Source organism: Anser anser (genome assembly GCF_964211835.1).
Source record: "Anser anser genome assembly, chromosome: 2".
Classification (NCBI taxonomy): Eukaryota; Metazoa; Chordata; class Aves; order Anseriformes; family Anatidae; genus Anser; species Anser anser.
This window is the reverse complement of record NC_139721.1, coordinates 106787965-106805202: the sequence shown is the minus strand read 5'-3', so window position 1 is coordinate 106805202 and position 17238 is coordinate 106787965. Positions and strand designations below refer to the sequence as shown.

Below are 17238 nucleotides of genomic sequence, written 5' to 3'. Positions count from 1 at the left end.
GCTGCTCTAGGTGTTACGAGCTCTGCATTTCATTTTCACCATCTGTAAGCGGTAAAAATGGCAATGGTTTCACTTGGTCAAACTAAGTATCAGGTGTATTGGGGCTGATTTACAAAGGTTCCAGCTGATATAATATTCTTCTAAATCCAAAAGTCAGACATACAGATGTCTTGCTGAGATGCTAGCTAGCCTACAGGCACTGCACATCTCTTCAGGCTTATAGGCACATTAGGAGTCTCATAAATGTCTGTGTGCTTTTATTCACACAGTTGATGTTAGAATTCCCAGAAATGTCTGAACATCAGGAAATCTTGGTACCTCTCACGAAATTGGATCAAAACAAGGGATCCTCTGCCTATTCAGTTCATTGGGGATCAAACTGATAGATTTTCTCAGGGGAGGTCCAGGGAAAAGTGAAAAAAAAAACCAACCAAACAAAAAAAAAACATATAAAATAAGGGATGTGACATCTCAGTCAGTACTGTGAATTATGAAATCACTGTCTTCCTACTGCTTAGAACACATTGCCTAAATCCCAGAGAGAGGAAGGATTTGAGACATCTACCTCCTCATCATTTCCATTTGTGTTTAGCATGCTATTTTTGTGTGGATTCTTTTGCTTGGGTACCCCCAAGCATTAGCAGCCAAAATGGTAAAATTGAGTGCTGGGAATTCAACAAGGCAACTAAATGCCAAATACTTAGGTGTAAATTTAAATCCCATCTGACATTCAAGTCCACCATGTAGAACTAGCTGTAAAAGAAGCTCAATTTTCTGAAGTATTGAGCAAATTTGTATCATACAGGAGAAGCTTCAGTGGATCATATAATCAGCAGAGTTCAAATTATGGCAAAGGTCTTTAATTTTGAAGAAACATGCTCTGTGTGCATGAATAATCAAAAAAGTAGGAGTCCACCACACCGTAACATGGTATGTGTTTAATGGTATCTGTAACAGGTTATTCTTAAACAGAATATTAAATTAGGCAATATTTGATTTAAATACTCACCACACATCCTTGAGCCACAGAGTATATTAATATCACAATAAAAATACACAAAATGGTACGAATTTGTATTGTCAGGCACCCTGGAAAACACTAAGGAAGAGAAAAAAAGATTTATAGATAATCATTAAAAAAAAAAAATTAAAACATGGGGTTGTTATTGTTTAGTAGACTTTTTACAGTGAACAAAGTGGTATGAGAATTTTTCCGGCAGCGTAAATTATGAAACAAGCATGCAGTTATAATTGTGTATATGTGTTTTAATGATAATTGCATTTGGGTGTAATACATTTGAAATTATTATTACGATATATTATTTCTCATTATAATTAAAACTCTTTGAAAGGTTAGTAGGCTGCCTGCTCCTAATGCAAACAATAATCTATGATGGCATTTGACTTTGTTCCCATGGGGAATATACCCAAAACACATTTTGCCTTGTAAATTATCAGCTACAAATAGTGATTCAAGAGAACATACTGTGGTAGCATGGAATCTTTCAGTGGTATTTGTGTCTTCTACTATAATAGTCACATTAAATGCCAGGGTAGTTTTAATTATAAGGACACATTTAAAATACTGAATTTGTCAGAGCAGAAAGAGCAGTAGAGAACAAAAATGTCTAGTGGAATGGCGTCTTGTGAATCTCTTGCTCATCTCCATTTTTACCCCGATTCCAACACTGAAGTATGAAGTGTTCACTGCTGTGGAGCATACATGAAATGAGTGACAAAAAGTGAGAGAGAAACAACAAGTTTGTTAGGGTGTAGTACTTAGGCTTGTTCCAGCCCTATTGGGCTTATGTGGCAAGGTATTTGATGGGCGGGGAGGAGTAGTGGCCTCTGTGAGAAGAGTCCAGAAGCTGCCTCACGTTAGATAAGAGCCAGTTCCAGCCAGCTCCGAAAGGGACCTACCGCTGTGGCCAGCTCTGAGCCAATGCATGACATTGGTTGCACCTCTGTGAGAGCAGATTTAAGAAAGAGAAAAAAAAAAAACAAAAAACAAAAAACAAAAAACAACCTGCTGTGCAACAGCAGATGGGAGAGAGGAGTGAAAAACAACCCTGCAGACACCAAGGTCAGTGAACAAGGAGGTAAGGAGTTGCTTCAGTTGCCAGAGTACAAGTTCCCCAGCAGACCCTGCAGAAGCCCATGGTGGAGTAGGCTGTCCAACTGCTGCCTGTGGTGTACTACAGCAGAGCAGATCTCCATGCTGCAGCCCGTGGAGGACCCCATGCTGGAGCAGGTGGATACAGCCTGAAGGAAGCTGCAGCCCCTGGAGATTCCACTCAGGAGCAGACTTTGGGCCAGAACTGCAGCCCATGGAGGAGCAGGAGCAGGTGGTCTTGCAGGAGATGCAGTCCATGGGGACCCTAAGCAGTCCATTCCTGAAGGACTGCACCCTGTGGCATAGACCCATATTGGAGCAGTTCTTGAAGAACTGCAGCCTGTGAGAAGCCCATATAGGATCAGTTTGGGAAGGACTGTATGCCATGGGAAGGACCCCACATTGGAACAGAGGCAGAGACTGACCAGTAGAGAGTGGCAGATGATGAAGCATTATGGACTGACCACAGCCCCCATTCCCTGTTCACCTGTGCTGCTCAGGGGGAGGAAGTAGAAGAGTATGGATAGCAGTGGAAGGTGTTTTCAGTTTACTTTTAGTTTCTTACTAGCAATAGGCAATAAATAATGTTATTCTCCCCATACTGAGTCTGTTTTGCCTGTGACGGTAATTGGTGAGGGATCTCCTTGTCCTTATCTCAACCCTTGAGCTTTTTTTTCATCATGTTTTCTCACCCTGTTTTTTTTTGAGGAGAGGGAGTGAAAGATTGGCGTGGTGGAGCTTGGATAGCCCTCAGTGTGAAACCACCACATATAGAGATCCACTTTGTTTTCAGCAAAAGATGCTTTCCTTCTTTTCCCTTTGCACTGAGAACATTTGAGACATCTATTATCTAGGGGATCCACAATACTTATTTCAGACCATGGGACCTCCTCCAATGACTTCAAGGGGTAAAAATCAACTGTATGAAAGAATCAAATTTAAAGAGTGGGAACAATTCTGTGCCCCTTAAAAGGAGTGGGCTGCGACTGGATTTGGCTTAAGATCAAATGAAACAAGCAAAAACATAATTTTTGAATGAAAGTCACAGTTCCTGAATTAAAGATGTTCAACTCATCACCAACAGCAAAAGCATAGTTTCCAGTAGGCACTGTAGTACCCACAGAGGAGATTCTGTGGCCTCGGCACAACAGAAATTATGTATTGAAATGCTTTGCCTTCCTTTTACGTATGGAGAGATATTTCCTCTGTATGTGTGAACACAGAATTCAAAGTCTGATACGGTTATGGATGAATCAACTTCATTTGGGCTGCAAAACATGAGAATACAATGATTACAGAAAAAATAAAAACCCTGTGAGATCTGAGAGTACATGTTGGCTTTGGTGTGGATTCAGCACACATAAGCATAAATGGGGAACATTTGATGTAATATAAATAGTAAATTTGTATAAGAATAGGATGGGGTTGAGTTAATTAGTCACACCTTAATACAGTTTTAATCAGCATCAGTAAAATATTCTGGTATATCACCTTTAATAAAATAATGATCTTATTGCAGAACAAAAATCTTGAACTGTAAAAATCTCACATTGAAAAGCTGGGTCTCAAGGGGATATAGCAATGTCAAAAATTACAAGATGGAAGAAAAGATAGACTATTTCTGCATTCATTCATTATTATCATCTAATTTAGGTTGGAAGGGACCTCAGGAGGCCCATATGTGGATGCTGTATTCTAGAAGTGGTCTACTGAGTGCTGAGGAGGAGAGAGAATCACTTTGCATGACCTACTGTTCATATAACTGAGGGTACTGTTGGCTGCCTTTACTACCAGGGTGTACTGCTAGCTCATAGGCAGCTTGCTGTCTGCCATGAATTCAAGGACCATTTATAGAGAGCTGGTCAGTCAACAGACTGTCTCATTGCAGGAATTTTTTCCTTCTAAGGCGGCTGGATTTTGCATTTGTCCGCACTGGATCTCATAAGGTTCCTCCTGTCAGCCCATTCCTACAGTCTATCCAGGTACCTCTTAATGGTTGCCCTGCCTGTGTTTTGGCTGTTCCGTCCACTTTGGTGTCACCTTCAAACTCAACATGAGAATACTCCATGTCCTTCTCTAACTTGTTGATAAAAATTTTAAACAGAACAAGTCCCAGTATAGACCACTGTGGTACTCCACTTATTACTGCTTTCGAGGTAGAGTGTGACCTGTTAACCACTACTCTGAATCTGATCATCCAGACTGTTTACCCATCAAGTTGTCCACCCATCTCAATCAAAATCTATGCATACCTGAGGCAAGAAGTGTATTTTTATTCACACAAATAAAATACCTTTATAAAGATTTCATATAAAAGAAATATATAAATATATATATCATTAATTCAGTTTGCAATGGAATCACTTACAGTGGTCAAAACAGTAATAATAAAATGCTGGGAATTCCCATAGTCTGAAGATAATGCTGCACGGTTAGTAATGACAAAGCAAAACGCAGATTCAAAATCAGTGGGTCCTGACCCATTGCATAGACTTTTTTTTTTGTGTGTGTGTTATATATAATTGTTGACATGATAGGCTACTGGGTTAAAAAGGAAAATAAAACTTTAAAAGGTAATGTGTAAGATGTCTGAATGAAAGCTCTGACTGTCACATAAAAGCTTTATATTTCTGACTTTTGGTCATTTTGATATTTGCTCTTTCATCACAATAAAGCATTTTGGGTTTCATTTTCTTTGTTTTATTTGTGGGATTTTTATTAACTAAAGATGTACTGTCAGGTCTCCTAAATACTAGGTAACCAGTATAGTTCAACATTATTATAATGATTTTATGAGTGAGATGCTGAAGCATGAGGAAGTTGAGTTACTTGTCCAATGTAAAATAGCAAATAAATGCCAGAACACCAATTTACACAGAGTGCCCAGTTCATAATTCTATATTCATTATACATAGTATATTAGCTAACTTTTATTCATTATATGAGACAAAACTTCTCCACAAAATTTCAAACTGTTATATTCAGAATTTTTATATATTTTTATTTTTCTAATGCTGGATTTGGTCCCGTAAAATACTGGATCTCTAGAGGAACCAGGAGTAAGTTCAAATCCTGTGGACTGCTGGAACTAACCTTAAGTTTGTGCTGGTTCCAGGGAAATGACATAAAGAGGAGCAATTTCCTACAAACTCATCTGCATCTACTGTTCATACACAGAACAACATGTGTTAGACTACTGTGCCTTTATGAAACAAAAGAGATCATCAAAATTACTCCCATAAAATTGTGTAGGTTTATAAATAAAAATCTGCTCTGTACCAGATACTCTGCTAATATACTATTTATGTTTCCATGAAAACAATTTCCTTCCTCCTGCCAAAGGGCATATTTTCAACTAAAAAATTAGCGTGTGTTAATTACTGCTGATTAACTGTATGTTCTCTCCTAATTAATGTATTAAAAAATGGTTTAAACCACTAAAATTTTATTTCATCAGAAAATTAGTCTATAGATGCCTTATTCTGATCTGGCTGATCTTATTCTTGTCTACAACAGCTAAATGTCCTTCTTCATTATTACTGTTGTGAAAATGTAATGCAGGAGAATTAATAATTTCTAAAGGTTTTGAAAAAGCCAAAGGTTGCATGTGCTAAACATTGTATGTTATCAAAATGGTTGATGCTTTGACAAGAAAACTTTTGAAAACACAGGGGAAGTTAGCAGCACTTTATATTTAGATACTAATTGCAATGGAAGGTAAAATAGCATGCTTCATTGTCTGAAAAGAGAAAATGCCAGATGATAGCAGCCGTTCATCTGGGCACTGGAATGATTCAGCCAGTGATAGGAGCTCAGGGAAGATGCAGCAAAGAAGAAGAAAACCAAAAAAAATAGCATTAATGGTAATGAATGCTATACTGCTTCACCAGTTACTCATGGATAAAGGTCCACATTCAAGTGAAACATTTTGTATGATTTGGAGTGCCTAATATGTTACTTAGCAAAGAGCTTGAAAAGCACATAGATTTCAGACTCTGATGCTATCAAGTGTGTGTTGATGGCTTCATAGTCCAAAACACAAACAAAGCATAGCCAGTAAAAGAAGGAATGATAAAATATTCTTAAATCACTTACTTGTACTCGTGTCACATGTAGGTACATTATACAAGCGACTAGGAAGCATATGCAGAACACCAGGAGGACAAGGACTATGGTACTCCTAAAACCAAAATACAGTAAGAGTAAATCAACCCAACTTAGTAGTAGATATGAGAACAAACAGCACAGGCGTCCTTCTGAAATGGTGTTGGATGAGTGCTGGAGGATCTCTTCCCTCTCCCTTACTGTAAAGCTAACCATTGCAGGGAAAAACTCACAGTGAAATACACTTTTCTCAAGGATGAGAAATCAGTAAACATTTCTGTACATAGTACCCACTCTGACCACAGCAAGGAGATCAAATCATCTAAAAAATTCACCCTTACAGGGTGTCAGGAGAGACGCTTCCTAATTTTAGACTAATGCAGGATGACATGGAAAGTGGAGAGTGCAACCCAATTACTTGGCCTTGGCAGCTGTGTAACAGCTACCTGGTGCTTTTCCCTTCTAATCTCTCCTTCTCAAAGATTCTGAAATGAGAGGCCAGTCAAGTCTGTTACTTATCAAGTCAAATAAAATCAGAACGGACAAGTCAAATAAAATCAGAACGGACAGCACTCCCTTCTTCTATTGACACAGAGCAACTCCCTTCTTTTGATTTTTTTCTCCAATGGTAAGAAAAATTTCAGCTTTTGCAAAGATGCTGTAGTAAGTCTTATAATTCTTAATCTTCCTTCTTCTGGTCTTTCGAAATAGGTGTGTTCTTCATGAGAAGAGGGATACAGGCCAAGAGCTTCCATCCTCCAGCAAGCCAGTGTTATTGGAACAGTACTTTATAGATGTGATCAACCTAGCAAAAATTAATCCACCAGAGCTGGTGCTTTGATTTATGTTCAAGTGCAGCTCGGCCCCATGCCAGCCATGGAACAAGGCCATATGACGGCAACATAACATGGTCTTCATACCTTCGTTTCTAGTCTTGTGAAAACAACATGTATGTTGCCCTTGACCATGAAAAATTTACGTTGTTTTCTTCTAACAGTAGAAGAAAAAGAGCACAATTCTGTTGTAAAACATCTCAACATTTGGTTTTGATTTGAAATACATATAAGAATTTATGTAAGAATTTATCAATACACAAACAGGGAAAATGCTGTGGCATAGTATGTTTATCCAGAACCAAGAAAGAACTCTAGATGCTGTCATAATGTGGATTCTGAATGCAAGTATTAATAGATAGCAGGCTCCCCTACATTTTAAGATAACTGTCTTGTATTTAGGATATAACATGCAAGATGGATTTAGGATGTAATATGCAAGAAGAAGATGCAGGGGACTGCAACAATGTCTTTCAAGGCAGCAACAGACAAGAAGTGCTGAGTGGGACCCTGACAGATATTTGGATTGGCACCAGTAAGAAAGGGTTACACTGCTGTTTTTGCTTTTGTTTTTGTTTATAATTCAACCCAGCATAAGATATCAACAAGGTTCATAATCAGGGCTTTTAGTGGTTATGCTGTATGTGTGCATCCATAACTGAACAGCTTAAGTCAACAGAAACATAGACTTTCTTCCACCAACCCCAACTGGGGATATAATTATGTCCTTAGCTGTTGTGCTGAGATGAATACAGAAATTGTGAAAATGTCAAGCCTATTGCATTTATGTTTTTATGCAGCAAGCGACTATCTTACAACAATTTCTTGTCTTTAGATTTTGAACTTCCTTCTTGGAATACTGTGATACATGTCAAACACCATTATTATCACATATCCCACTGTAGTAACACACGACACGTCTTCTCTTGGATTTTGCATTCCTAGTCATATTTACAAGTACTTTTGGCAACTGAGTAGCTTGGAGTTCTAAGTTTTGTGGAGAGGAGAAATTTTCTGATACTTCCAGAGTTTTAGTCTAGCTCATGGTTGCATTAGTGTCACAGTAAGGAAAGAGTCAGGCCAAACTAGTAGTTCTGCTGTCTAAAGCCACTGCTCACAGACACACTGGAAGAGAGAATTTGAGACTGTTCAGTAAGAGGCTTTTCTAACTGGTCCAGCGATGAACCAGTCCATTTTTCTGGCATGCAGTAGTGTACTGACTTGGGCTGGGATGTTAACTTTCCCTGCAGCAGCCCATACAGTGCTGTGCTCTGCACTCGTAGCTAAAACAGCAATGGTATCACACCAGTGTTGTGTCTGCTGCTGAGCAGTGCTGGCACAGCATCAGGACTCTCTCTAACCCCCCAGAAATGTGGGCAAAAATGTGAGAAAAGAAACATCACAAGGGCAGCTGACCTAAACCAAACAAAGGGATATTCCATATCATATGTCATACTCAGCAATAAAAGGTGGAAAAAGGAGGAAGAGGGGAGGGGTGGGCTCTCGTTGTGAAAACGTCTGTCCTCCTCCCGAACACCGGCTATGTGCGTTGAGGCCCTGCTTCTAGGACGTGGTCAAGCATCGCTCATTTGTGGGAAGTAGAGAGTAATTTCTTTCCTCTGCACTTCCACATAGCCTTTACTTGTTTTGTTTAGTTTTCCCTTTCCCCCTCCCTTTTCCCCTTTATTTTTTTCCCCTTTAGTTAAATTGTTAATTGTTTAGTTAAATTGTTTAATTAATAATAATTTTTCCTTAATAATTATTTTTTTTCCTTCCCTTTAATTAAATTATCCTTATCTCAACCTGTGAGTTGTTCTTTCCTTTACTTCTTCCCCTCCTCGTCTAAGGAGGGGGAGTGAGAGAGCAGTTGTGGTGTTCAGCTGCCTAGCACAGTAAAACCACCACAAGTAGTTATGTCTGGAGCTTCCGCATCTGTTATACGAGAGCTTAAGCTGAATATCTGTCCATCTGTTTTTAAGTGATTCCTACTTTTTGGAAATGTTAGCAACTACCATAGCACATGATTCTTGGAAACTCATTCTACTTTCAATGACACTAATGCTCTGTCTATTTTTGCTTTAAATTGCTATGTAATGCAGCTGGGCCTTACTTCAGAAGTAGGTGAAAGTGTTTTCAGCTGTGCTCCAGTCAGTCAACAGAGGTTGTTAGTCTGGAAACTACATGATTTTTGTAAGTGATTTTGAATTCTTCAGATGACAGGTATCACATTAAAAATTATATGGTGATGGTTATTATCAAAGTAAAAAAGATTACTCTCAAACTTTCAATTAGAAATAATAGAACCGTATAAGTATTGTTCTGACTAGAGATTTGTGAAAAGGAAAGATTGGATTTAAAAATGGACTTTCAAAACTATTACTCTGTGGCCAGTTCTATTTCCACTGAAATCCTAATAATTAGTAAAAGTGAGTGTAGCTTATTTTCAATGTTTAGATATTCTCATCTGAAAAAAAATAAAAATAATATTTTTTATAACTTGAAAACAATTACATCTACTTATAACTTGTAGATTTGAAAATGAAATCTAATCATTTTTTTCTTTAATAAGCATTTACGTAGAACTGGCAAAACTTGAATTAATCATTACATTATATCACTTAACAATAATTACCAACTCCCCCCCAATATTTGGTTATATCTGTCTTAGTGCAGCCGAGACTGCAACTCAGGTAAGAATGTTTCCATAAAAATTTTGAAGTAGCTAGTTCAAAGCCAACACAAATTTAGAAAAGCTGCTGTAACATCTGTGTCTGCAGTGTAGAAATGCTTTAAATTAAAAAATCTTTAGCAGATTTTGGTGTTTTCAACTTCCAAATAAATCTTTCCACAAACAAAGAAAACAAAACAAAATAAAATAAAACATCAAAATGCAGAGAGACCAGGGAAGAAATTGTTTTAAATAAGATAGCAATGACGTTGAAATTTTGGATGCTCCATACCAGGAAGAGTTTAAGGCCGACTCTGGGCAATCTGGTCTAGCAGTAGGTGTCCTTGCCCATGGCAGGGGGGCTGGAATTAGATGAACTTCAAGGTCCCTGCCAGCCCAAGCCATTCAATGAATCTATGTCATGGATCATTTGGATAAACAGATAACAGTTAGTCTGAGGAAAGACCAACAGACAATCTCCTGTTTGAGAAGCTACTGGCCTCGGTGCTTATTTTCATTTCCAGAGACATGAATGTTTTGATTTTGTGCAGGATGCTTGAAGATGTTCAACTTTGAATTATAATAGCAGAAGACAGAAACTTACTGTGGTATTATTAAAAGGTAGACAAGGCCAAATAAGGCAGCTAGAATTAGTGAGAGGACTACAGCACTGGTGAAGTATTCATCCTGAAGCTGGTGGTACTGTTAGAAAAAGGAGGAAACAAAGACAGTGAGCATTTTATACAAACTCTGCCACCCACACTTAACCATTCTCAGCAAGAAAGAGCTATAACCTAAAATAGGACAAGTCTCTTCCCACTTTGCAAACATACAAATAATCATTGTTTAATTCTCACAAAAAATGGATGAGGCAGGTCTACGCAAGATCTTGCTTGATACCCTTCTTTCAGTTGTTTGTTGGCCTAGCTGTTTAGTTTTCAACCTGGAATTAGTCAAACCTGCATTAGACCCAGCATAAGTTTATTTTCTGGTACAAAAATGAGCCAGTCATTTTGAAGCAGGAGGAGGAAATCCTTCCTCCACTCATTGGTGCTGCCTTCAAGGAACATTGTCACCTCAAACACTCAGGATAGGACAATGATGGGTAGGCTGGAGGCAGGTGCTACTGGGAGACTAAGTTCAGTTTTCAGCAATTATTGTCCCTGATTCCAGCTACAGTTCCTTACAACAGAAAAGTCTTGTCAGAAAGATCAAAATTTCAACCTTATATACACCATAAAAAGCTAGAATTCACTTCTGTCAGTTAAACAGAGTAACACTAAATTTACACCAAAACACTCCTGACTAGGATGTGATTATAACCTCAGAAAGCAAGCAGTTCAGTAGAGATACACACATGCCAGTTCAAATCAAAGGAAATCAAAGCCAAGATTCCACATACTCTAACCCTGTAATGCTAGTATAGGAATAATATACTGCATCTTGCAAGCTACAGTATTTTCTCAGGGAACAGAGTTTACAGCATTTAGTTCAAGATTATAAAATATACATATTACTGTCATACTAGTTATCCTCATGTCTAATTTGAAACATATACAAGTGTGAAATACAGAGCAGCCTGGAAAAACACATTAATTGCATTTAACAAAATACAGACAAACAAATAAAAAGTCACTTCCAGGAAGTTTTGCATTTTTTAAACCTTGTGTTGCAATTTAAAGGAAAAAACAAACAAACAATCAAGAGCAAAGCTAAACATATGCAAGATAATTTTAAAGTTCTAAATATTCCCAAAAGATACCATACAGTTGAATTGAAACATTCCCTTCCTTCAGTAAACTTCACCTGCCATATGCAAAATAAAATTCTTACTTCAAAAGCAAACAAAATCAAATAACAAAGCACTATGGGAACCTGAAATCAAAGATAAAGCTCAAGACATTAAAAAAATAAAAAATGGGTCCAATGGGGCACACAGACGTCTGTCTTGAAATACTACTCACAAGGTATCTTAGACTATGATGTGACTTGCAGTGGAAAAATGAATTAAATGTTACCACCAAACTAATCCAAAACTGTATTACTTTTGCTTTTTTTTTTTTAAACAAATAAACCAAATGTTTCTGTTTTTTGAAACAAAACTATAATAATAATAATAATAATAAAAAAATACAAGGTAGGAACAAACAGTTCTACTTTGATAGCTCTTCCTCTATATGTATTTATGTGCTTCTGGAGGAAATCCACCACTTTCAGCACAGTTATACTGGTATGAGGTCATAACCTTGCCCAGAGATTTAAGCATTTCTTTGTTTTATAGGATGGATTTGATCAATCCACATCAGGCTACATATGCAGAGGGAAGCATCCTGCCTTCCATTAATGCCTTCCCATAGCCACTGAATCAGTAAGCAGCCACATCACCATAAGACAGCATAAGGAGCTTGATGAGTAGAAAGATACTGATCTTTCTTTTTATCCCTTCCAAGTGCTTCCATAGCAGGTGAAGATAATTTGGCCTTCTTAGCTAAAAGATAATCCATCAGATTATTTAAAGATAGTGAGTAGAATTTAAATATTGTCTAAAAAAAACCACCAAAACAATGCTAGATGGCTCACAGTCAGTGAAATCAGTAAAAATAATTTAAAAAACCCTTACTTTATTTTCACGCTCAATTTGTTTATATTTCAGGGTAATGAAGTTCAAATCAGCCATCTCAGACTCAGTTTGCCGGGCCTCTATCAAACGGCTGATGTATCTGTTTACTCGAGTTCCAGGAGTGTTGTATACAACATTGGTAGAAAAAGAGGAACGATTCCTGAGTTTTTCAGAGGCTGTCCTTAAAGCTCTCCTCTGTAGCAGAAATTAAGAAAAAAGTGCAGACTTTTATTAACATTGACATTTATTGTGTTCATATTATCCCAAGGTCACAGTCAGTATGAGGAATTCATTAAGAAAAGCAACTACAAAAGATCTTTCTCAATATGATTACCGTCTTTTAAAAACTCCTTAGGTGAAATCCTGATCTCTTTAGAATTGATGACAAAATTCCCACTGTGTTCCAGGATTTCAATCCTCATCAGAGAAATGTTCTTTACATACTCCCCTGAGACTTCTTTTCTACTGAAGAAATAAACAGTTTGATCCCAAAGTCACTTTACCTAGCAAAATCATTAGAAGTTTTATCTTAATGAAAGACACAGAGCCCTGCACATCTTGAAGACATGTCAGCCATGCTCTTCATGACACAAGCAAAGTCCTACTGGCCCAGACCATCCAGGTGTCAATATATATTTGGAAATAAAATTTTCCATTACTTCTTGCATGATGACCATATGTGACTTCAGAGGATCAGAAATCTCAGATTTTCCTATTTCTAACTCACCCAAGTGCTCTCTTGTTAAGATCTCTTTAGTACGCACTTTTAGGCCACTTGCACAACTGGATGGAGCAGTCTAATAAATTATCAGAGCTAAACTGCTCCTCACTGGGGTTAATACCTTCAAGGCTGACATAGCACAACAGGAAAGATGATCCCTCAAAGTCCTTGTCAGTGCAAAAGCTTTATTGCAGAGCATATCTGAAAGGAATTTTAGACAATGTGTCTCACAGGGAGAGTTTAGAACACTCACAGAAATGGTGAGCAGCATCTCAGCTACAATGGTGGTAACCTTCAGCTGAAGGCATTGTAATTCACACCACTATGGTTAGATCTGCACTAGTATGACTGTCCATGTGTCAGCACACACTGAAAGGATCAGGGCTTTCACAAAACAGACTTGTAACTTCATCATTTTTTAACATGGAGTGATAAAGATGTAGGCCAATCTTTCAAAACAAACAAACAAACAAACAAAAAAAACCACAACCCAGTCATATAACAATTAGCATGTTGAACAAGAAGAATAAGATATTGAACATTCTTTTCAGCTTAAAAGGGGTCAAGCCTCACTTCCCAAATGGGTTTTGACAGCCCAGCTCAGTAAAGTTGAACTTTTTAAATACAATTAATATATATATATAATATATAATGTAATATAACACATTATATTACATTATATATATAAATATATAATATTTATATATATATGTATTATCTAACATCTGCAGAGTTCAGGAAGACTATTCAACACGTTAGGAAATGATGAGTCTGCTCAGGGAAAAGGACTCCATTGGCTCAGTTTATAATCAATTGGGTCTGTCAGCAAGCTATTATAAATTTCTCTCTTCAGAGCAGTCAATACTAAATAGCCCACTCTTTAAAGGATATATTACAAAAATAAATCCTTCTAAACCAGACGGTAAAAAGAGGTGGTGCTCATTATTTAAGTAATTCTGTAGGAATGGCATTTTCTTGTCTTACTCCACAAAAAGTAGTTCTTGTAAGATCCTCATCATTGAACAAACAGTGGACTACAGCTGTAGTCCTGTTTTGTTGTCTTCGTATGTAGAGAGCAGTTTATTAAACAATTATGAAAATTGAAAAATATTTTATATAATAACAAATTGACACATTTTTCTTCAAACTATCAGATCTTATTACTTGTGAAATTGAATGTGGTGTAAGAACTAGCTATTTCATCATGAAAAATAACCTTATGGACATATGTGGATTGGAGCATTCAAATCCAATCCTCTGCTTTTAGTTAACCGTAATAGAAATCTTAATTTGAGAGTCATACAACTATTCTAAATATTTCTAACCATAAATTTGTTCTGTTGCAGAAGACCTTTCAAACAGGCCAAAATCTACCAGCTCTCCCACAAGTTTATATGGAAACTATGTGCTGTCAGGGAATATTGCCAGGAATTAACAGTTTTGCTGTTCATGAAGGTAAAAAGTTAACATATGCATTGCTTAAGGTGAGGCAAAAAATATATCTTCTGGAATTTTTAATAATCTGAATTTAAACCACAGGGATGAGCACATAGGGATGAGCAAAACAACTTTCTTTAAAAAAATAAAAATAATTTAAAAAATGCTTCTTTGCTTTAAAATCTGGAATGGGAGTAGACAATGAAATAAACACTGTTAGCTATTACTCTAAAATAGGGTCAAAGTTACCGTGCTAAGTCAAATTAGGTGTTGCTCACAGATAATTACTTCCACTAGGTCTCTTATTTTTTCCTCTGTTATTATTTCATACAGTAAAGTAATATGACGTATTATCCATGATCAAGAATCATCCTGTCTCCTGGGCTGGTGTGTATGTGTGTATCTATGTTTGCCCAGGCTGTTAATGACAATACTTTTATCTATAAATCCTAAATAAAAGAGAGCCACGGACCAGGCCATGAGTCTGCCTTGGAGACATCTACACAGGATAGTTCAAAACAGAGCAAGGTGCAAGCTAGCACTTCAGCAGTGTGAACAGTCCGGACAACAGTGCCTGAGCACACTGCCTGGTCTTCTCCTATTTAGATGGTGGAGGAGGCCTCTGGGGCAGGCTGGGAGTAGGTGGGAATGCCTTGTGCGTGGCGTGGGGTTGTGTAACCACAGCTGTGCCCTCTTATGCAAGCGGAGCTGCTCTTCTCTCACAATTCAGGTTGGATATCAGGAAAATGTTCTTCGCTGAGAGGGTGGTTGGGCACTCAAACAGTCTTCCCAAGGATATGGTCACAGCACTACACATGGTCTGATTTTTGGGTGGAGCCAGGAGTTGGACCTTGTGGGTCCCTTCCAACTCAGAATATTTTATGATTCTATGATTCTATTTATATTACTCAGAAATAATTAAATAAATATATACTGCAGTAGTGTGTTGACTTCAAAGCCTTTATAGACATACCTTGCTTTAACTGATTAGAGAATTGATATCTCTGAAGAAACCCTGGATTGCAACACAGTGCATTTATATTAAAAACATGTATCATACTCCATGTTAAAAGTGCTGTATCAGGTACAAAAGGTTGGAATATGGAATAACCGGTTCAGATAAAGAAAGCATTTCAGAACTTCACTGTATATGTTCTCACATGAAACAAACAAACAAACAAACAAAACAAAACAAAACAAAAATACAACAAGATCAACACATCAGAACCCTGGCAAAACCATATCTCGATTTTCTGTGTATACTACAGTATTTATACATATATACACATTAGAATCATTGTAAAGAACTGCATATGTTTAAAAGACTATGTGTGTTGCCTTTTTTAAAATACGCAAAGAAAAGTACTAATTTACAACTGAAAAGCCATACTGAAGCCCCTGTGTTGGCCTGTTTCAAAAGTGAATCTGGAGTTTCTGAAATTCTTCACAGAAATTGTGTTTTAAAGGAACTAACAGAATTTTTTCTCTTTTTCCCTCAGAAGAAACACATGCACATGTAAAATACAAACTAGAAAAGTTATAATTCTTTCTTTAAGTAAGATTTAGACTGAATCTTCAGTAACTGCACATAATTCAAATAATAATAATAAAAAAAATTTAAACAAGAAGTGGAGCAGTCAAATACAAAATGAATTACTGATTCCAATGCACACATTTCTTGCTTTGGAGCACTGGTAGAGCAGCATATACAATATTGCCACCTGCCGGCAAAGAAAATAGAAAGAGCAAGTCTTCAAATGTTTTTTCTCCATAAATTTCTGGGTAGAGCCATACACAGAAAAGGAAGTAAACCAGGGTCTACTAGCATATAAAGCAATCATGAGTTATAGCATTAAAAGCTATTCAAAAGTAAGAAAACTGTATTTGATAATTAGTGACTTAGATATTTGTATTAGGGACTTAAAAGGTTTTTGTTTACTAAGCAGTTGTCTTTTGCTTTTTAGAGAACCACCTAGAGATATAAAATCCTGTTCTTATTTTGCATTTGCTGCTATCAGCTTCAGACCGTGGTGGACTCATGATGCAAAAGAGCAGCTCTTGGTAATTGCATAAATATCCTCAGAATCTCTAATTCCTTTGAAAGAAACCCTTAATAAAAACAATGTAAGACACCTGTGCTGGTTTATTCAAGAGGAGCTCCAAATGTAAGACGTGGTATAATTAAGCTTTGTCTTTAGTGTGAGATGGCTGCATGTATTTCCCATTACTGTGGGCATTAGATAGCTCTAGCCGCAGCAGGAACACATGAAGCAGCTGGCCAGGCCATCCCACAAATATTCAGAGCAGGTCTGCTTGATGTGACCCTGAAACCGATACTTAAAGAGCCCACATGAATTACCTTATCATCATCCTCACACGTCATGACATTGGAGAAAGGGATCTCTGCTTTGAACATCTTACGACAGTGCATGAGCTGAACAAGCAGATAGCAGACTGTCTTGAACTTCATTCTTTTAGCAGGCTTAATGTCTGACAGAATCAGTCCAGGAAATATCTGTTGATCAAAAAATAATATTTATAACTGTCATTAACATTCCGATACATACCTGCAGATATCTATATCATCTAGTGGTTAGAACAAAGCAGTAATCTGATCAAGAAGCAATGAATTTTGATAAACATTATATATTTACATATGAAGACTATTACTTTTTTTTTTTTTTAAATCTGGTACATAAAATTTATTATACAGAATATTTGAACACAGTTAACATTTTGGGA

At 37.1% G+C, this 17238-nt stretch overlaps 1 protein-coding gene across 2 annotated transcripts in view; it reads right to left on the bottom strand.

Annotated features, from left to right (window-relative positions):
- The window catches only part of ADCY1 (adenylate cyclase 1), a 175889-nt gene that overhangs the window by 30614 nt on the left and 128037 nt on the right, over nt 1-17238 (bottom strand). For both annotated transcript variants that reach the window (XM_083823552.1, XM_083823553.1), the window contains 5 exons: nt 16856-17011; nt 12339-12533; nt 10323-10420; nt 6209-6293; nt 1010-1099 (listed from right to left, as the gene is read on the bottom strand). In XM_083823552.1, the coding sequence (XP_083679678.1) occupies nt 1010-1099; nt 6209-6293; nt 10323-10420; nt 12339-12533; nt 16856-17011 (624 nt within the window). The remainder of the gene's footprint in view (nt 1-1009; nt 1100-6208; nt 6294-10322; nt 10421-12338; nt 12534-16855; nt 17012-17238) is intronic.